Source organism: Labeo rohita, chromosome 21 (assembly GCF_022985175.1).
Source record: "Labeo rohita strain BAU-BD-2019 chromosome 21, IGBB_LRoh.1.0, whole genome shotgun sequence".
Lineage (NCBI taxonomy): Eukaryota > Metazoa > Chordata > Actinopteri > Cypriniformes > Cyprinidae > Labeo > Labeo rohita.
Window position 1 is genome coordinate 6,129,729 of NC_066889.1, and position 23,136 is coordinate 6,152,864.

The 23,136-nt window shown below is 36.2% G+C and overlaps 2 protein-coding genes across 2 annotated transcripts in view; one reads left to right on the forward strand and one right to left on the reverse strand.

Moving 5' to 3' along the window:
* mntb (MAX network transcriptional repressor b) overlaps positions 1-8,285 on the forward strand; it is a 28,040-nt gene extending 19,755 nt beyond the window's left edge. The window contains exons 5-6 of the mRNA XM_051093046.1: positions 2,999-3,191; positions 5,690-8,285. Of these exons, the coding sequence (XP_050949003.1) occupies positions 2,999-3,191; positions 5,690-6,369 (873 nt within the window). The 3' untranslated portion in view covers positions 6,370-8,285. The remainder of the gene's footprint in view (positions 1-2,998; positions 3,192-5,689) is intronic.
* Positions 8,282-19,395, reverse strand: septin4a (septin 4a). Its single transcript, XM_051093047.1, has 12 exons — positions 19,120-19,395; positions 16,734-17,048; positions 16,519-16,615; positions 16,344-16,430; positions 15,313-15,436; positions 14,993-15,127; positions 14,392-14,509; positions 13,095-13,196; positions 12,921-13,017; positions 10,690-10,852; positions 10,451-10,550; positions 8,282-8,965 (listed from the first exon to the last, which is right to left on the reverse strand). Exons 1-12 carry the CDS (start codon positions 19,138-19,140, stop codon positions 8,906-8,908), a joined length of 1,419 nt encoding a protein of 472 aa, XP_050949004.1. The 5' UTR covers positions 19,141-19,395; the 3' UTR covers positions 8,282-8,905.
* Between the last annotated feature and the right edge of the window lie 3,741 nt (positions 19,396-23,136).

The following is a 23,136-nucleotide window of genomic DNA, read 5'->3' on the forward strand; positions in this document are numbered from 1 at the left end:
GGTTATCTGATAATGATGATGATAATAATATTAATAATAATATCACTTTTTTGTCTCTTAGAAATGCACATTTGATAGTAGCTTGAGGATGCAGAGTAAATTTTATATGGTTTTATATGGCTCAGTTTTATATGATTACATTTATTCTGACCCACTGTTTATTTTTTATTATTTTTTTTTAAGCATTGGTCTCCAATAGTAGCAAGCATACATTTTAAATTATGATAAACACAGCTAAAACCACACATAATGGTACCTCAATACATGGTAAAAATATAACTACATGGTTTTATAGGTAGCCGATTTGTATGAAAAACGGTAGTCTAAAAACATTAAGTATAAATGCACACATGCTATAGCTTAATCACAAATACATACATACTATAATTATATACCATTACTCCTGTAATAAAATTCAATGTGAATATCCCACATTGCTGCCACAATACCATGGTGCAGTGAGTGTTACTACAGTAAATCCATGGTAAATGATGGCGATGTGTAGCTTGAAAAGCCTTCTGACTGTCTTGTTGCACACAGCTTTAAACTAGTTTGAATCACTAAGTCGTTTCTGTTCATCGCTGAATTCAAGTGTTTCACACTGGATCTCACAGCGCTGTTTAGTGCTCACGTGACGGAGCCATTCACATATTGCATCTCTTGCGTGCTCAAGTTCGTTATTTCAAATGTAGGCACACGGCAGCTGCGCTCATTAAGGAAGAGACACAGTCGCGACGTTTTTTCCAGGCCCGTCTGTGCCGCATCTAGATAATTAAAACATCTTCTCTACTTAGCTTGCACAGCGCGTCAGTTTAAACTTTGGTCCGAGTGGATAAACGGTCCGTGTGGCGCGATTCAAATTATATCGAACATTTATCGAACACTTCATATCGTTTTATCGAGAAAAATTATATTGCGATAATTATCGTTATCGAATTATCGCCCATCCATATAGAGCTGTGTTCTAAGCTGTTGTAAATGACTCTGGAGACATTTACCTTTGTTTACATCAAATACAAAAATATCTGTAAAAATAATATCCCCTTTTTTAAATCGAGCCATTCTCTGATGGCTGTCACACCGACAGAGGCCGCTCCCACAATAGTTGATTGACATGAGCGTCTTACCTCAGATCAGCTGTAACAGTCCGACCTCCATTGTTTCGATGCTGGACAAGTTAGACAAGAATATCTCAGATTGAGCGATTGAGGTGTTATGTTGCTGAACCAAATTATATTATAGACTTTTCATTAAGTCCCTAAAGAATCATATCAACTTGTGGAAAATGGGCATCCAATGACATTTTTAAAATGATCATTTTTAAATTATTTCAAATATCAGTATTCAACGTTATCAAAACATTTATGTATTTGTAACTGCAGGTTAAAACATTCCATGTCCCTCTGACCTGCATTAAATAGTGTGTACATACACCTAAATGCCACTTCAGATGCAGCTTCTGTGTTTCCGCATTGCAAAGATGAATTTTGTTGGTACTGATTTCATTTGTAAGAGCCCACATTTAAGAATTTGACTCAAAAGATGATGCACACTTTTAGAAAAAAAGGCTTTAAGGTTTATGGGTAAACATGCCCATAAAAGGTAAAACCTAATTTAAACTTATTGGAAAAGATTCATTTCTATCACTGCTGTGAAATTCAGGAGTCAGCTGTCCACAGTAGTCCTTAAGATATCTGCACAATAACACACTCAGCTAATTTTGTCTAATAGTCATTATTCAATGAAATCCCAGAAAATATTGAGATATGATTTTTTTTCCAAAATCGCACACCCCTAGCGAGACTCAACAATTACAATGCAACTATCATGATTACAGTTAAATAACACATTAAATATAACCAAATAACATTCTTTTATGTTAAAGGGATAGTTCACCCAAAAATGAAAGTTCTGTCATTAATTACTCACCCTCATGTCGTTCCAAACCTGTAAGGCCTTTGTTCATCTTCGGAACACAAATTAAGATATTTTTAATGAAATCCAAGAGCTTTCTGACCCTGCATAGACAGCAATGCAACTGAAACGCTCTCAAGACCCAGAAAGGTAGTAAGGACATCAATAAAATAGTCCATGTGACAACAGTCATTCAACCTTAATGTTATGAAACTGCAAGACTACTTTTTTTGTGCAAAGAAAATAAAAATAACTTTATTCGAGAGTTACTTCTCTTCCGTGTTAGTCTTCGACACGCATTCACAATAATACCACACCGCATACATCTGATGCTGCTGATGCAGGACCCAGCATTCTGATTAAATTGTTGAATAAAGTTGTTGTTTTTGTTTTCTTTGCGCACAAAGTATTCTCATGGATTCATAAAATTAAGGTTGAACCACTGACTATTTCAACGATGTCCTTACTACCTTTTTGGGCCTTTGACGTGTCAGTTGCATTGCTGTCTATGCAGTCTACCCCATACCTAAACTTAACAACTACCTTACTAACTATTAATAAGCATCAGTAAGTTTATTAAGGCAAAAGTTGTAGTTAATAATTAATTAATAGTGACAATTGGTTACCCAACTAAAATGCCATCGTGATTTGCATCATAAACCTGAGGCCAAAGTTGACTGTCAGTTGAGCGTGATTGTACATACTGGTCAGGAATATGCATAATTTATATGTGTTTCTGCCTCATTTGCACAGAAAAGCATGAGACTGCCAAGAAGACTGCCAAGTCTGACTAAAACGATAGTGACAGAGAATGGAAATAGATGTTTCAATAGCTAATGTCATTGTCTGGCTGATGTGCTGCTTTATATTTTGCGTAAATATTTGAAATGGAAAATGTGTATTCTCCAGCCTTGACATAAGGTAATTGTTGAGAAACAGGTTTGCTGGGTGATCAAAAAATGTGTCATACTGAAATAAGAATGTGTGTTTGATTGAGGGTAGGATGAGCGTTTCTGCAATGAATGGTTCCTGTGCATATTAAAGTGCAGATGATACAAAGAGTAATGTGTGATGTTTCTTGCAGACTTTGAAGCGGAAAGAAAAGGAGTATGAGCATGAGATGGAGCGCTTGGCACGGGAGAAGATCGCCACTCAGCAGAGACTCGCCGAACTGAAGAATGAGTTGAGCCAATGTATAGATATCATGGAGATTGACAGGATACTCCGACAAACTGTCCAGCCGGAAGATGATCAGGCCTCCACATCAACAGCATCAGGTACAGCACACATTTGTAAACATAAATCATATGTGTGAGTCAGGGTCGGAAATTAACGAGGGCGTGTGGCAAAAATGCCACCAAAAGAAACAAAAATGCCCCATAAATTCAACAATGTATTACGGCTGTCGCGATTCATTCAAATGTGAAAATGAATGAAAACTGTCAATTCACAGAATTACATTTAAGATTGCTTTTACGTGCTGTTTTGTGCAGCGTTGAGCCTTATAACCAATCAAACGCGTTTCTGTTGAGCTTAGGAATGCATTGGCAAATCAGAGGCACTTTAGATTAGTCAGCGCTGAAAACGCTGGAGCTGTGGTTGAATGCGCTCGCGAATTCCTTTATCGTAAACAACACAGTGCAGATACGATGTAAGACATCATGGATTGACATCTTTGTCTGTGAAGCCAGAATGTGATGTCCAAAATGAAACAAAAACTTTCGTATTGTTTTCTATGACAATATTAATAATTATTATTACAATATAAACAGCAGTAATCTACAATAATGATTTTTGTCACAATATTGCAACCCTACAACAGCAATTTTTACATGTATAATTTAGATACAATTTTAAACGGTGTATTGGTACTGACAACAGTTGATTTAAAAGTAATTGGTTTTTGACATTTAAGACAACATAGTATGGTTTTTCATAACAATAAGGTGATTATAAAAATTGCACTTGCAAATGTAAAAAAATGCCCCTGGAAATCAATTCGTATTTAAATAATTTTTGAAGGATCATGTGACACTGAAGACTGAAGTAATGGTTGCTGAAAATACACTGTTGATTGTTGTGTTTTTTAAAGAAGTCTCTTCTGCTCACCAAGCCTGCATTTTTTTAATTTTTTTTTAGCCAAAACACAGCAAAAGCAGTAATACTGTGAAATATTTTTACTATTTAAAGTAACTGCTTTCTATTTGAATATATTTTAAAATGTAATTTATTCCTGTGATCAAAGCTACATTTCCAGGATCATTACTCCAGTCTTCAGTGTCACATGATCCTTCAGAAATCATTCTAATATGCTGATTTGCTGTTCAAGAAACATTATTATTATGAATATTTAAAACCGTTAAAGAGTACATTTGTTTCAGGATTCTTTGATGAATAGAAAGATCCAAAGATCAGCATTTATCTGAAATAAAAAGCTTTTGTAACATACATTATACCATTCAAAAGCTTGGAGCAGTGTGTATATATATATATATATATATATATATATATATATATATATAGCAAAGATGCTGAAAGTGTTGATAAAGACATTTTAACATTTTATAATGTTACAAAAGAAAACAAATTCTACTTGGCTGTTTTCAATATAATAATGATAAATGTTTTTTGAGCAGCAAATTGGAATATTAGAATGATTCCTGAAGGATCTTGTGACTGGAGTAATGATGCTACAAATTCAGCTTTGAAATCACAGGAATAAATTACATGTTAAAAATATATTCAAATAGAAAGCAGATTTAAATAGTGGAAATGTTTTACAATTTCACTGTTTTTTTTAATCAAATAAATGCAGGCTTGGTAAGCAGAAGAGACTTCTAAACATTAAAAATCTTACTGTTCAAAAACTTTTGACAGGTAGTGCATAGCTTTTCCTACACAAATAAATATATATATATATAAAATACATTTAAATATAATATTTTATATTAATGTTAAATCTAATATTTAAATGTAATCAAATATATTAAAATTACCATTTTAATAATATTTAAAACAATATTTATTTAAATAGTTTTTATTGTATTTTTTGATCTAATAAATGCAGACTTCATGAGCTTAAAACACTAAAACACGTTTTAAAAATGTATTTGGTAACACTTTACAGTAAGATGCCATTTGTTAACAGTTAATGTATTTATCTAATATCAATGAACAATACATTTATTACACGATTTATTCTTCTTTGTTAATGTTAGTTAATAAAAATACAGTCATTCATTGTTAGTTCATGTTAGTTCACAGTGCATTAACTGTTAGCAAACACAACTTGTGATTTTAATAATGCATTAGTAAATGCTAAAGTTAACATTTAACTAAGATTAACAAATGCTGTAGAAGTATTGTTCATTCTTAGTTCATGTTAACTAATGTAGTTAACTAATGAACCTTATTGTGAAGTGTTACCATGCGTTTAATAAAAAGTAAAATATTTTAAACTTTTTTTTTTTTTACAAATTATTTAAGTTTTCTTGCACCGGAAACAGACCTGATTTTTTTTTTTTTTTCATTTTATTTATTTATTTATTTTTATCACATCCACCCTTAAAGTCCTCCATGTTGAGGTTTCAGCACCAGAAGCAGTTTTTCTTAGTTTTTCATGGCGTGTACAATTAAATAGGTCATTTTTCCTTCTGAAACTTACAGTATGACTTCATATGACATCAAACATCTGATATGATTAACTGTAATGTCTATGAGGGGTAAGAGACAACATAAAAATCTAATTATCATGAATCATTTCCGCTTGTTCCAGAGGGTGAAGACAACTTCGACCAAGACGCAGATGACGACATCCTGTCCTCCCCGCCCTCGTCTTCTGCAGCCAAACCGTCTGCCCCGGCACCATCGGAGCCCCGGGCTGCCATGCCTCCACCCGCCATTCTCCCTACGCATATCTCCATACAACACAAACCCGCCACACCACCCTCCGCTCCACCCAATCAACCCCAGCCCACAGTGGTCACTCCTCAAGCCATCGCACCTGCGCCCCCTTCCCATGTCGTTTCTCCTCAACAGCCGACAGTCATCACCCATGCCTCTGTATCCCACGCGTCCGTCATCCAAGCTGTCAACCACGTCATCCCAGCTGGGCCTAAACATCTGGCGCATATTGCGCCCTCTAGTGGCGGCCAGCCTATAGGACACATCACCGTGCATCCCGTCGCCCACCTACCCGCGGCCATTTACCCGCAGTCGGTGGCCGTCTCGCAGCCGGCGGTGGTGGGGCACATCACGCACACGTTGGCGCACCACCCGCACACTCACGCCCAAGTTAACGGCACGCCGGTCACGGGCCAGCAGGCCACCGTAGTGGGAAAGCCAACGGCAGTGGTCGCTCACCATCACACCGGGCTGGTGGGCCAGACGGTGCTCAATCCGGTGACTATGGTAACTGTTCCTCCTTTTCCCGTCAGCACGCTAAAGCTGGCCTGAGAGAAAAGAGAGGCTGCACAGAAAGAGAGACTAATCGCTAAAAGGACGACTAGATCCCATTCAGAAATTCACTACTGTCGCTCCTACACGCCAGGACCTCGTTGGGATCGGAGCGTGTGCTCATTTGCTTGTAGAAGGGGCTTGCGTGTCTTTTGCCATGCAGCGTTGGAATGAATTTCATGTAATGCACTTGCTTAACTAAATTCGAAGACATTGGTCAGTCTTTAGTAATGTGAGAGTGGAGTGCTAAAACAAATCAATTCTGTCTTCTATCTCCCTGGCATCCTTTGTTCTGTATGCAAATTATCTCACGCTTTACATTCATCCACCAAAAAATCTCAAAAACGAGTGCTTAAAGGTCAGTACTGAAAGCATGCCGAAAAAACGTTTACTGTGTAACTATTTTAGAGGCTTTTAATAACTCAAAAGGGGCTTTTGACTAAAAAACAGGTACATTCAGACTTCAGATCAGGTTTCTCAAAGTGTCTTTGTATTTGGGAGCAAATGTAAGTGCCTAAGCCCCAATTCAAGCCCAGTGGCGCCACCTGCTGCCTACGCAATGCAACAACATTGCTGAAAATGAAGCGCAAGCGCATTAGACTGCCATGACCTGACCTACAGTCACAGACGTCTGTTGGCAAGAAACACAAAGTCTTAAAAGTGTCGAATGGGTTGTAAGGAAACTCAACTAATATACAATAAGACGTATTTGAGTGCTCAGATATTAACTTAATAATACTTCGTAATACTTGATTAACGTTTCAAATGATTAAAACGTTACGTACGGCGCGTGACAGGGCGCGTCGAGATGTCGGGCATTTCCATTTCTTCAAATCAGCAGTTACCAATGTTTTCGTGCTTGTAGCAACACGATGAGAACCGTCGAATGAAGTCTTAGGAAATACGTTAACGTAAATCAATCTTGTTCGTCACGGTGCTGTTGTGTGTCCATTCTACGTTTATCGCCGCACAGCCATTTTTCATTAACTACGCGTGATTGTGTAAACTGTCGTAAAGTAGGCGCTTGTTTATAAGCATTTTAGAAGGTTTAACACATGCTGTTTTCTGTTTCATTGACTTCAGGACAAAAAAAGCCCCTTTGCCATTAGCAGTGCTTCTCTTAAAGTCAGCCTGTCTGTCATTCTCAGCGCACTCGCTTGGTTGAACCTGCACAATTTAGCCATCTGACCGTTTCCCTATGTACACTTGACGGTTTGCTGTCGATGGTTAGGTACACCACGTTGTTGCTTTATTACTGTCACTTTCAAACGGAACACTGTGATTCCTGCTCTTAACATCCTCTTCCTGCTGCAAACCCCCCAAAATCGAGGTTTGGATTTTCTGTTTGATTTCCTTTTTCTTTTTTTGGGGATGTGAAGATGGAATAATACATGCTGTGCTTCACACTCAGTTAAAAACAAACAAACAAACAAAAAAATAGCCTAACCTTTGTGAAATTTCTTAGTGTGTTTTGTTTTTCATTTTTTTTAAATATATGTGTATGGATGTATGTATATATGTGAGGTATATGCACGCATTCACATATATGTGTATGTATTTTAGGATTATACTGATGCCTGGTTTTGCATGTAGATTGCAGTTTTTGTTTGTTTGTTTAAATGTTAATCCCTCCCCCTTATTTTGTTTTTTTGGGACCATGTATCATACTGTATGATGTGGGCGGGACCGTTAGACCTCATTCTACATTGATATTATATATAAATATATGAAAAACTGTGCATTTTCCCTATGGAGAAAGTTTAAGTTATATATCGCCTGTACATTTTGGGCTGCATTAAGATCGAATTGTCCACCATGTTTAACTGAAATAGTAATAAAACTTATTAAAATATGCTAGATTACTACAAAAAACATATTGACGATTCATAATAAATCTTATGACATTTACAAGTCAAGTTGTATTGGTCTTGTTTCTTGTGTATCACAAGTCATATTTACATTAAATTTAAAATATGACCTTGGACCACAAAACCAGTCTTAAGTAGCACCAGTATATTTGTAGCAATAGCCAAAAATACATTGTATGGGTCAAAATTATCGATTTTTCTTTTATGCCCAAAAATCATTAGGATATTACATAAAGATCGTGTTCCATTAAGATATTTTCTACCGTAAATATATCAAAACTTAATTTTTGAGTAGTAACATGCATTGCTAAGAATTCCATTTGAACAACTTTAAAGGCGATTTTCTCAATATTTTTTTGCACCCTCAGATTCCAGATTTTCAAATAGTTGTATCTCGGACAAATATTGTCCTAATAAAACGTACATCAATGGAAAGCAGATGTATAAATATCAGTTTAAAAAAAATGACTGGTTTTGTGGCCCAGAGTCTCATATTACCTTTTCAGATGATTTTGAAAGCTACACATTCTTTCAAACACCTGTGTTCACAAGATGCACACATTTTACAGTTAATATTATATTCACAGCAGTTTCCTGCAGCTTAAACATTTGACATCTCAAGCCATATTTCTATTGTAAACCCATTTAAATGAATTGATTAATCTCTCTTAATGTCCATGGCGCATCTGTTCCTGAATCCTTTCCAGAATTTCCTGCATTCGCCGCAACTGCAGAAGGAAAAAGTAACAAAAACAAAAATTACACAAATTAATTACAACTATTAGAGAAATTTAATGAAAGAGACTTAAACATTGGCTGTGCTGAAATATGCTAACATACAAATCCTGCTATTTTTGTAGTATACAGTATACATACTGTACATATTATGCAAATCTGATCGAAGAATCAATAAAACTCAAATTGAAAATACAACAAAAAGACATTTTGAAAATGCAAAATAACAACGCTAATTTCTAGATTCATAACGGGACATTACTGAATGGACTGAATTTTAAATATTTCAATATGGTAGACATAGCAAGAGTAGTATTCTTGTAAGCCCAGGTCATGTGACAACTGTGTGGTAAACACCTACTCTTTCACTTAAAGGAGAAGTCCACTTCCAGAACAAAAATTTACAGATAATGTACTCACCCCCTTGTTATCCAAGATGTTCATGTCTTTTTTTCTTCAGTCATAAAGAAATTATGTATTTTAAGGAAAACATTTCAGCATTTTTCTGCATATAATGGACTGATATGGTGCCCCGAATTTGAACTTCCAAAATGCAGTTTAAATGCAGCTTCAAACGATCCCAAATGTGGTTGTAAACGATCCCAGCCAAGAAAGAAGTGTCTTATCTAGCGAAACGTTATTTTCATAAAAATAATACAATTTATATACTTTTTAATGTCAAATGCTCATCTTTTCTTACTCTGCCTGAACTCTGTTTTTTTTCGGTTCATGACAGTTAGGGTATGTCGAAAAACTCCCATCTCATGTTCTCCCTCAACTTCAAAATCGTCCTATATCGCTGTTTTACCGTTTTTGTTAAGAGTGTTTGATCTTCTTTGCATGTTCACTTTGCAAAGACTGGGTCGGAACTTCTGTAGTGATGTAGGATGATTTTGAAATGAGTTTTGAAGTTGAGGGAGAAAATATGATTGGAGTTTTTCGACATACCCTAACTATCTTGAGCCAGAATACACAGAGTTCAGGCAGAGCAAGGCAAGACGAGCATTTGAGATTAAAAAATATTTAAATTGTATTTTTTAATTAAAATAACTGATTGTTTTTCTAGACAAGACCCTTCTTCCTCGGCTGGGATCGTTTACAACCGCATTTGGGATCGTTTGGAGCCGCATTTAAACTGCAGTTTGGAAGTTCAAAATTGGGGCACCATATCAGTTTATTATATGGAAAAACATCTTGAAATATTTCTCTCAAAAAACATAATTTCTTTATGGCTGAAGAAAGAAAGACATGAACATCTTGGATGACAAGGGGGTGAGTATATTATCTGTAAATTTTTGTTCTGGAAGTGGATTTCTCTTTTTGTAGTTATTTCTCCTTTTGTAAATTGTAGTTAGCATGGTAAGTGGCAAGTTAGTATTCATTCCAAACATCCACTGGATCTATTCTGAAGAGAATGAAGACATTGTATGGTCTAATTTAAATGATCTAGATTAAAAAAAAAAAGAAAGCAGTATTACCTCCTCATCTTTCTCCCATATAAGGCGCTCAGTCTCACTGTCCACTGGCATCAGAGGCACAGGAAGGTCTGACATACTGTCTCTTAGCCGGTTACACAGACTGAATGAATACAACCAGTGAAACACAGTGACATAAACCACACAGAAAAGTCAGTGATAGCACATTATCATCAAGAATGAGCACACCATTCATTTGCACTTATTGAATATAGTCTGATGATATCAGCTTATCCTCTGACCTGCGTTTCCTCTCTCTGACCACCATGCGCGTCATATTCTGGATGCACTGTGCGCGGTAATTCTCGTAATGCGTTTCCCGCGTCACATCCTTTAGGTCTTGCATGTGGGTGCGCACCAACATGTTCCTCAGCTTCAAGAAGTCAGAGTGAGCAGGGTTCTCCACTGCAAGAATTGAGTCAACTCATTTATTTAGATAGTGCTTTACACATTGTTTCAGCTTTACAGAAAATCATGTTCATAATAGACACAAGCTATAAAGCAGTTGAGATGTGCTATATTGTATATATATCACCCTATGTAAGTTGGACATACTTATATGGGACATTTTACAGAATTGGTGCAAAGTCAGAGTTGGAAACAAAATGACAAAATGTCTTTTTCAACAAATTTTGTAAGTTTGCACAAAATCCAAGGTACACATTTCTAGTAATTGTGCAGTTAATTCTCCTGTTGTATTTTTTGGAATATTTGTCCTCTCCCCAAATTTGTCATTACAGAAACATGATAATATGTAATTTAATAAGAAGGGTTATTAAGATTTTGCTTGCATCTTTAATATATATTTTCCTATTTTATGAAAAAAAAATTTAGAGGTAAAACAAAAATAATTACAATTTTAACAACAATTCAAGTGTGATTTATGAGATTTGTTGTATTTTTAATTTAATTTTTCTTTGTAAAAGGCAAAAAGTTGATCATACTGATTTCAAAGTCAAGGATTCATTAGTTTGAACATACATTGAACCAAACACTATCATAACATCTTAGTTGATAATTCAGTAGACTTTAGTTCTGACAAAACATCCTGTGACAATTTTAGATACTTCTGAACCTAGCTCAAAGATGCTAATCAGCACATGGTTAGCTAGCACAGTTCTGACCAGTGGTACACATATAAAAACTAAATGTTATGAAATAATTTTCAAAAAAGTGTGCTTAATTAAAGAAAAATGGTGTTTGGTAGTAACATTCTTTGAAGTTACACACAGATTTTTCATTCTTTTGAACACATTTACCTCAAAATGATGGGGCCTATCTACTCACCATGTAGCTATAAGAGAGAGGGACACACACATATTTTCTGATCATAAATGTTGGGGTATAGTTACAATCAGTCCCAGCCAATGGACTAAAACATACATTATTTCAGTAGTGACATGAAATTGCGGCACACATTTTTCATAAGTTTTGTAATTTACAAAGAAAATATAAAATAAATATATATTTTTTTTAACTCTAAAATATATTTAAAAAAAAATGAATAAAATGCTAAAGTTATTTCAATATCATTTTCATAAGCTGAAATTTAGGGGTTAGGGTTCAGGACATCCACCTCCCAATTGCAAGTACCCACTAAATGATGATTTTATGTATATTAAGCTTACTTTTATTTTAAACATTATTGTGGGCTTCAATAGATAATAAAAGGATCTTAGTAAACATCTAAGATTTGAATACTTAAAATGTTTTTTATATGTGTTTTTTGGTTGTGGCGCAGCAGTTTGCACCAATTCTATAGAATGGGCCATATATGCAACTGTGTGATACAAAAACTGAGATTCACTTTATAGTACATCACTTCACATGAGTATACTGTATAGTAGTAATGGGCGCTTTTGAAACACTGCTTCATAAAGCTTCTAAACCTTAATGAATCTTTTGTTCACTGGTTCAGAGCACAAATCAAACTGCCAAAGTCACGTGATTTTAGTAAACAAGTCTTTGTTATGTAATAGGCTAACTGTTTCAAAATGTTTCGAAATTTCAGTGTCCTCTATGAACCCATGAATCATGCAAGATCACTGAGATCGCCCCCTAGTGGTAAACCATTGAACAAGTGTCTACATTTTTTACCTGATTTCAACAGTTTTATAAATGTGTAGATGTTTTAATGCAGATAAAGCTCAATTAGAAAAAAGGATAATACAGTTTACATTTTGCAATGGCACAAACACGCAGATGAAATTTTCTATATAATGTATATTGCCTTGCATGTGTATACTATATTTATTCAGGTAAAGTAGGACATACTACATATCCAACTTTTAGTATATCACTGAAAGTAATAATATAGTATAGATAGTATAGATAATATAGATTACACTTTTCACCAATATAACAAACAAGCATTGATATTTAATATATAGCACATATCGCTTAACATTATTTGCAGGGACACTTAATGTATCGTCAGAATGTGTATGAATAAAATATGTATGTACGCAAGTACCTTCCACCACACCCCAGGGGTACTGACGGCCTCTAAAGCGCCTGCCTTGGCTTTCGACTTGAACGTTACTGCCAATTACTGCAAAAGGAATGCTGTCCTGTAACAATGAAGGAAATTTCAGTTTAGTCAGTGTTGTGGTAGGTTTGATGTAAATATTTGGCTGGGTCACGTCACCTTCAGTTCCTGGTGCTGCAGTTTAAACTCCTCATCTTCATCTGAATCACATTCAGGGAACTGGTAGATGTTGATGTCGAATCTCTCAATCTCCTCACGAATCTAGAGAGAAAACAAACTGTGACTGTGAAATACATACAGTGTCTTGCGAAAGTATTCATACCCCTTCATTTTTTTCATGTTTTGTTATGTTGCTGCCTTATGTTAAACTGCTTTAAAAAAAAAACTTTTTTTTCCACATCAATCTATACTCCATACACTGTAATGACAAAGCACAAAACTTGTCACAGATTTGTGACAAATTTGCAAATTTATTAAAAAATAAAACACTGAAATAAGTACATTTCATAAATATTCATACCCTTAACATACTTAGTTAAAGCACCTTTACTGCCTCAAGACTTTTTACGTTTTGCACATCTGCATTTGGCAATTATCTGCCATGCTTCTCCTCACTTCTTCACCTTTCCAGCTCTATCAGCTTGGATGGGGACTAGAAAACATTTTCAGGTTTCTCCAGAAATATTTGAGTGGGTTCAAGCATAGACTCTAGCTGGGCCACTCAAGAACATACACAGAGTTGTCTGTACACTCTTGCTGTGTGCTTAGGGTCATTGTCCTGTTGGACTGTGAACCTTCTGCCCAATTTGAGGTTCTGAATGCTCTGGACTGGGTTTTAATTAAGGCTATCTCTTTTGGGATGCTACTGTCCAGGTGAAGAGCAGTGCTTGGTTTTCATCAAACATGATGCTTGAAACTGAGGTTCATCAGACCAGTGAATCTTGTTTCTCACAGTCCGTGGGTCCTTTAGGTGTTTTTTGCCAATTCAAAGTGTGTTTTCATGTGTCTTTACTGAGGTGAGGATTAAGTCTTGCCACACCACCATAAAGCCCAGATCAGTGGAGTGTTGCAGTGACGTTTGTCCTTCTGTATGTTTCTCCCTTCTGCATATATGATCATGGATATATATATATATATATATAACTTCACTCAAAGTGTAGTAACAACTACAAGCGATATGAATGCTCCTGAGCTGAATTTCCAACTGTCCCAGATTTTTTTGAATACTTATGCAATGGAATCATTTAAGTTTTTAGTTTTTTTTTAACAAATTTGCAAAGATGTTAAAAACCTGTTTTTTTTTTTGCTTTGCCATTATGGTGTATGGAGTGTAGATTGATGTGGAGAAAAAAAAGTTATTTAAAGCAGATTAACATAAGACTGCAACATAAAACGTGAACAAAAATGACACTATATATAGAGAAAGAGAAAGACATTTTATATACCACATACACACCTTCATTTTCATTTTTCTGACTTCCAGTGGAGTAAGACTATCTGCCTTGGCCAGCACAGGCACTATGTTGACCTTCTCATGTAGCATCTTCATGAACTCCACATCCATCGGTCTAAGACTGAGAAAAAAAGGGGGAAAAAAACAGTCACTCCCATAATTACGGAGGTATGCTTCCAGAACAAAATGCCATGGTGTTTTACTCACAGTTTTTAAGTAAAAACTCCAGATTTATATATTTTTAATTAAACTGATTTAATCTCAGATAGTCTTTGCTTGATATAAGTTTTACGACAAGCAATGCTGATGCCAATATTTGGGAAGGAAGCAACACAAATTCACAAATTTAAAATAGAAAAAGAGAGTAGATTCTGGGACTGACTAAATAGTAACTAAGCATTAATTTTTCAGATGATGGCGATAATTAACTGAAAAACAAACTGAAACTGAACTGAGTAGTATTAACTACAAACTATGCTTCTTTTCAAGCTAATGTTTTTTGGAACTATTTCGAAGAACTTTCCGGGAACCCACTCCTAGTTGAAATATTGTTCAATACTTGTAAACGATAAGCACTAGTACTTGTTTTGTCAGCGAGTATTACCCGTGGCCAAAAGGTGAGATGAAGTAGAGGCAGCAGTGTACACGGTTGTCCTGAATGTTTTTACGATTGAGGCCGCTTTCGTCACGAAAGTATTGCTCAAACTGCTGGTCAATGTAGTCCACAACTGCCCTCCAGCTATTACAATTAACATAAAATCGAGGTTACAAAACTGAAAATGAGCAAATGTATTTGATATATCAACACAATCACAAAAATAAATGTTACTGTGAGTATTTGAGAGACAATATTTCACAGAAAACATTTATTCTGAGATAAATTACATCAGTATCATTTTCTAATAATTCACATTGCAGTTCCACCTCTCTGTGTTGTTGACCGCATCACCGAATCCTGGCGTATCCACAATGGTGAGTTTTAATTTGACTCCTTTTTCCTCTATAGCTACAGTGTGTTTCGTGATTTCCACTGTCTGTGCGATCCGCTCTGAAATGGGTCAATGAAGAACAGAAATGTAATATTAGAATTTGTGTGATTTTGAAAATGTATACCATTTTTTAAAAAAGTTAGTTTAATGGCTTTAAATATGTCATGTGGTGTAACCATCAAGTAATAATATTAACGTATTTTACTTCTTAAGCATTATTATAATGTTTTGATTTTTTTTTGCAAAATATATTATTAATTAACAAATGTTATTAGTTTTTGGAGGGGAGGGGGGTGGTATACCACATGACATTTTAAAACCTAAACTAACTTTAATTGTCATTAAATCTAAATTTTTAATATTTTAAGAGACATACAGACATTTTTTGTTCTTCCATATTGGCTGCACCACATGACTTTGAAGTCAATGGAAGTTTTTCAAATATTTTTATGAAACTGAATATCAAACCAAATTTTATTTCAGAAATGAAAAGTACATTTGATCGTGTATTCATGTCACTGTATTTATGAATTGCAGTTTTAATGTATTCTTGAAAAAATTATTAGATTTTACAAACAAAAGTGTGCGTTGTGATTGACTAAACTACATAATGCTTATAAACATATTTATACAAAGGTTGTTTTACAGAACAATACTGCTCTTACCAGTGATATTTTAGTATAAATACTAAATACCATATAGTATAAATACCATAATAGTTCTTGGTAATATTTTGAATTAGTTTTTATTTTTATATTTTTTGTTTTAATTTTGATCCTAGTTAAAGTTTTAATAATTTTGTTGTGATTTGTCATTTTTATTACTTTTTTTAAAAATAATTATGTCTATACTTTAATTATGTTGCATTGAAAACTAGCAAAAATGAATAACATTTCATTTTATTTTAGTAAATGTTTATTTTGATTTTAATCTTTTGTTTTTAATGACAATAGCCCTGGCTCTTACCTTCAGCATTCAGCATCTTCCTGTCTTTGTAAAGATCTGTCAGGAAGAGACTGTTGACTAGTGTAGATTTCCCTAAACCCGACTCCCCTGGACAGATCAAAGAAATTTTAATTGTACATCAAATGCAATTTTTTACTTTGTGCTGTCTATGACATACAGCATCTGATGATCTCACCTGCCACCATAAGAGTAAAGGCGAACCCCTTTTTTACAGATTTCCTGTGCACTTGGTTAGGCAGCGTTGCAAAGCCGACATACTCCTTATCTTGATCCTAAAATTCTCAGATGGTGATGTCAAATTTCAAAATAAGTACTTTCAGAATCAGGTCTACAGCAAGCAATCAAATAGGCTGAGTCAACATTATGCATCATACACAGGACTGACATTACCTCAGCAGAGTCATAGGGGTCAAATCTGCCCCAGGGACTTTTCGGGCGAGAAGGGCTCAAGGGAGAATCCAGTGAGCTCATGGAGCTGAGCTGCCCACGACAGGGTAACTCCGACTCGGAGCCCAGGAGACTTCTGGTCATCGGCCGTGTGAAAGTGGGCGTCCCTGGAGTATGAGGGCGGGTGCTGCCATCCGGCTCTCTGTCCATCATGGGCATCTCACGTCCAGGGAAGGTGTGACCGGCTCTAGGGGGCAGGTCTCTCATGGTATAGGCCAATTCAGCGTCCTCACAGTCTTCTATGGCTAAACTAGACAACTGCAGACACGAGACACAAATTACTGTATAGTTTCAGTTTGTATAAACCTAATAACACTATATACAGTTGAGGTCAATAGTTTACATACACCTTTCAGAATCTGCAAAATGCTAATTATTTTACCAAAATAAGAGAAATCATACAAAAAGCATGTTATTTATTTATTTAGTACTGACCTGAATAAGATACTTCACATAAAAGACGTTTACATATAGTCCACAAGAGAAAATAATAGCTGAATTTAAAAAATTGACCCCTTTCAAAAGTTTACATACACTTGATTCTTAATACTGTTTTGTTATCTGAATGATCCACAGCTGTTTTTTTGTTTAGTGATAGTTCTTCATGAGTCCCTTGTTTGTCCTAAATAAGAAAAATGTACACATCTTCATTCTATTCAAAAGTTTACACCACCAGCTCTTAATGCATCGTTTTTCCTTTAGGAGCATCAGTGAGCATTTGAACCTTCTGTAATAGTTGCATACGAGTCCCTCAGTTGACCTCAGTGTGAAAAGATGGACCTCAAAAGTATACAGTCATTGTTGGAAAGGGTTCAAACACACAAAAGTGCTAAAAAACCAAAGAATTTGTGGGACATGAAGAATTTTTCTGAAGAACAGCAGGCAGTTTAAGGGTTCAGGACAAACAAGGGACTCATGAACAATTATCACAAAACAAAAAACACAGCTGTGGATCATTCAGGTAACAACACTATTAAGAATCAAGTGTATGTAAACTTTTGAACAGGGTCATTTTTATAAATTCAACTATTATTTTCTCTTGTGGACTATATGTAAACATCTTTTATGTGAAATATCTTATTTGGGACAGTACTGAATAAAAAATAACATGCATTTTGTTTGATCCCTCTTATTTTGATAAAATCATGAATATTTTGCAGATTCTACAAGGTGTATGCAAACTTTTAACCTCAACTATATAAACTATATAGAATAATCAGCTTGAACAGTTAAGGTTGCGAAGTAAGACAAGTAACATAATATAATTAATTTTCAAAGATAATCTTTCTAATCATTTCGGAGCTTGACAAACCCAGTCCCCATTTACTTCCAGAAAATAGTAGCCAGAAAATCATAAGTGGCGTTTAATCCCCCACTTTAATCTATCGTCAGTTCTTTCAATTTACTTTCATGTTGTTTCAGACCTATTCATAAAGCACAAAAAGAGATGTAGGCCTATAGCAGAATGTACTGACCACTTTTCCATACAATTAAAGTGAATAGAGACCAGGCCTGTCAAGCTCCAATTTTCATTTATGAGCAAACTACCCAGATAGCACACGTACGTCTGCAAGATGTCTGTCAAAGATCACTTGATCTGGAAAGCATCTGCTGTGTACAAACATCTGACAGACATCTATGTCAGTTTTACATACATTCTAAACCACAAACATCTTAAAGACATCTAACAGACGTCTATTTGACATCTGATATGAGACGTCTTATAGACCTATTGCAGATGAGCAAACACTCTAAAAAATAATGTAAATGTAGATGCAGACGTCAAATAGACGTCTCAGTGATTTATGTGTGCTATCAGGGTAACGTTAATCCTTTAACAAAGCATTTTTCTCCCTAATGCATGCTTTATCAGAACAAAATCACACTATTGCATTGCTAAAAGAACAGAACACACTCAACAGGTCTCAACAAATAAAAAAACGTTATTTACAGTACAAATTCAACACAGGAAGTCGCGCAGTCTCTAATGCAAACAACGTGACCTGCATTCAGCCTGTCACTGCTCATTAGTCCAGACACATTAATACCTCACACTAATGCTCTGATCTCCAGTAAGTTGCTGTAGAAGTGGGGGTCGTGACTGCTGGCACAGTTTGTTTTGTTATAACTCTTACTACATGTCTATATTAAAAAAAGGAGATGAACTGTAAAGCATCCGTACCTCAGCGTCTAGTGTCAATGAAAGTGTGTAAACAGAGAGAAAAACAATATTAAAGTTTCAAAATGTATACAGAATTGGACAGCTGCGTTAATGACATGCATTTCCAAACCCATAATTAAGAAAATGTATTGTTTTTCTGTTCCTTACCGCGCTGCCTGTACATCGCATTCACGAACCGGTTGGTGGTTGACGACAGGTGCTCCATGTTACAGGCGGAATTTACATCCACCTGTCAATGCTCTTAATGTTTTTCTAAATATCTCTTACTTTAAATTTATCTGTGGAAATAATCTCCGCACCTATGTTAACGTAACTTTCCTTACCCTCTAAATATCCGGTGCATACGAGAGAAAGCAAGCTAACTGTCCAATCTGACAACGGCTCAGTGCAATCAGTGAGAGCTGTGCGTCGCGTTCACTTGCAGTGTCCTGGGAGCCTTTTAGTTGCGTCGCGCTTATAAACAAGTCTTTGATTGGTCGGGTGCCGACGCCAGCCTAAAGATACGTTAGTTGCAATGTTTGGATGACCTAATTAATATTCACACACGCAACTCATGGAACCTAATGTCAAGGCACATTTTTAAAAGTTCCCCTATTTAAAATAAAATAGAAAAGAGCAAATACATTTATGCTGCTGACCCTAAAAAGTCAGAATTTACAGCAAGTTTAGTTGCAGTAATAATAGTGTCCATTAATATGGTTAATTAATATTGGAGTGAAGATCTCACTGGAGGAACCAAACACCAGTCACTCTCTATTCACAAAACTATTCAGTTTAGTATTTCAATTAATGTATAAATTAGAATAGCAAGTCAGTTCTGTCACTGATATACCTCTTATTTATATTTTAACATATATCTATTCATGCCGTTATGAAATCTGTATTTAGCGGCGTAAAGGAGGCTGTGGAACTTCCAACGACTCATTTAGGTATCAATTTGTATTACAATATTTATCTAGCTAAACATTTTTTCCTACTTGTCTCACTCTCTCCTTTGCAAGCACTCTTAGTGTATCATATTTTAACTATTTAGAGCACTTGACCTGTCAGAACTGTTTGAAAGTGCTCCACATGCTTAGAATTTAAATTCATTAAGTTTTTTTTCAGTGCTTATGATTGAAATGTTATGAACTGCACTGAGCTGTGAATACAAATTCCCAAAATCTTACACAAATCAATTTTATTATCGATCGAGTGGCAATAAAATTTGCCTCCATCTGGAACTTAAAATTCATCAGCATTATAAGCAGACTGTATTCTCTCTGTTTCTCCTCTCAGTCACTGTTTCAATTTTAAACATCTCGTATCAACATTAATCACAGACTACAAATTATTTTTTAACAGACAACTGCTATTGTCAACTGATTGTCCAGGACTGTTTTAAATCATTTTTTCCTTCCTGTTTTGCTTTTAGGATAGTTATTCTAAAACCACTTCCTCTTGAGGTCGCTATGTTATTTCTTGTAAATCAAGACCCCAGGACAAGGTTCAAAATTAGTCCCTTCAGGACTGATAGGGATCCTGACCACTACATTATGGTCCTACAGCAGCCCGTGCCCCGTGAGGAGTTCAACTGGTTTGTCCTGCGGCAAATAGTAACCACTGAAGAGGATGTGGCATGGGTTATTATGTGGCAGGCAACATTTGCTGGTCAAATGTGCTGCCAATGTGTAGTGTTTCACTGCGATATTTATACACCTGAATGTATTTATACAATAAACCTGATTTCTGCTTGTTTCAGACTGCAGACATAAAAAATTAAAAAAATAGAGAAAAAAGAAAATAGAGTAATTAAAAAGTTCCCTATTGGCCAGTCTCTCCTGTCGTGTTTGATAATGCTATGGGGAAACTCCTGTTTGCCCTGATACTGATTTGTTTACATTTGTGTAGCTGGATGAACAAATGGTGCTTCAGCCCATTTGACTATCCCAAGGGGTAGAGCCAACTGCTATGTAAGTCAGCTCTCCGTGCATTTTGTGGGAATTTTTACCTTCAGCATGAACCATTTCCCGGCTGGACATTGAAGCAAGAAGCTCGAAGCTGCTGTCAAAGAGCCCCAGCAGGGGAAGAATGTCTGTATCAGCACTTCCCCTGCGTCCCCTGGGGCACGACAGTAGTGTAGTGGTGCCTGGAAAAGTGGGTATACGGATAATTTATCCCCCCCAAAATAAATTATTTATTGGTTTAAGAAATTTCTGATCGTAAAAACCTGCTTCTTTTAATTTTTAAGGTATTGTTTTTGTTATAATGTACTGATTCAAATTAGTAATCAATAATTATTATTTTTCCACTTTTTGCACACCTTCCCTGACATGCTCTCGCTTATGAACAGGCAGCATCTGGGATGGAGGAGTGGACGGACCACATATTTTAAAGGAAGCAAGACCACGTACCTGACCACATCGCTGTTTTTACTGGGTGTTTTTAGGGAATATTTGCATTTATTCACATGCGATTGCATTAGCTATTCATGTGGTGGACTGTCATGATTTTGGCTAATGCAGGACACTACTAAATGATGCACATCAGAGGGGATTTAGAAGTGGGTATACGCAAAGCTGACTGATAAAAAAGTGGGTATACGCTGTATACTTGCGTGTACCCTTAACTACACCACTGGGGCATGATGAGAGGACCACTTTTCTTGGCAGCGCCCACACCAATTCTGCGCTCACTCCGACAGACTGCTCTTACTGCAAGAGCATGAGTTAAAGATCACTTTCTTTCATTAAGGTGGTCCTGCCTCGTCTGCTCTCTTGTTTCTTCCCTCCCAGGAGCCTCAAAGGAAGAAACCAGTCCCATGTGCTTCACTCTCCCAGCAGTGCCTTGATTCACCGTGTACTTTACACATGAGGATCAGCACCCTTCATCTGCTGTGAGCGACTTAATTTTTTTTGGTGGATCAGATAGCCTTAGTACACTAAGGCCATGGAGAAACACAGCTTGGATTGGATTCTTGGGTTTTTCTTCCACCCAAGAAAAATGGGGGGCTCAGGCCCATCCTCAATCTTAGACACCTGAACTGTGCGCTGATGAAACGCACATTCAGAATGTTGACTTTGAAACAGATCCTCACAGACTGTTCTTGACATTCTTGTTTGAGGGGATGGCTTATCAATATGCAGCCCTGCCCCTTCGGACTGTCTCTAGCTCTGCACACTTTTACAAAGTCATGGACCCGGCTCTTTCCCCTCTGAGACAGGTGGGAGTCTGCATTATGAATTACCTTGAAGATTAGCTTGTGTTAGCCAGATCGGAACAGGAACTTCTCGCTCACATGTCACTGTTGCTCAACCACCTGGAGCATCTTGGGCTGAAAATCAATTAAGCCAAGAGCTCTCTGTCTTCCAGCCAGCGAATCATCGTCCTGGGAAAATGTATCAATTTGGCCCAGTCTGGATTACACCAGAATGCTCACTGACAATTCAGCAGTTAGCAACGTCATTTAGATTCGAGACTTGCCATCCCCACAGAGTCTTACAGAGAATGCCTCATATCAGCCACCTTCTCTGTCATTCTATTGGGCCTGCTTCATAAGCAGCCCCTCCAATTTTGACTCTAAAAGGCTGCTCGTCATGAAGCAGAGAATGTCTTGCTGGATAGCTGATGCTATAGCCCTAGCTTACACCTCACTGGGTGACCACTCCACCAGAGGAATGACCTCCTCCTGGGCTTGGTCCAGAGGAGTTTCTGTTGGTGATATCTGTGCAGCTGCTGGCTGGTCTTCCACTGAACGAATGATTCTGATTAATTTATTAAGACATGTCGCCACCTACTGGCAATTTTCATTTCATGAATGATAGAAGTAATTAATTTTTAATTAATTACTTCATTAACTGGCAACAGATGTATATAGTGGTAATTAAAATATGTTTTTTTAAGAATAATTATGAAAGGCGTGCTCTTTTTCACCTGAGCACCTGCCCACCAAAATGTATGTTCATGCCCCTGCAGTACATGCGCAATTTACAGTACAGTATTGATAGTTATGTTTTTCGAAGTAAAAATATGAGTACCTTAAAGGAGAAGTCCACTTCCAGAACAACAATTCACAAATAATTTACTCACCCTCTTGTCATCCAAGATGTTCATGTCTTTCTGTCTTTAGTCGTGAAGAAATTATGTTTTTTGATGAAAAGCATTTTAGGATTTTTCTCCATATAA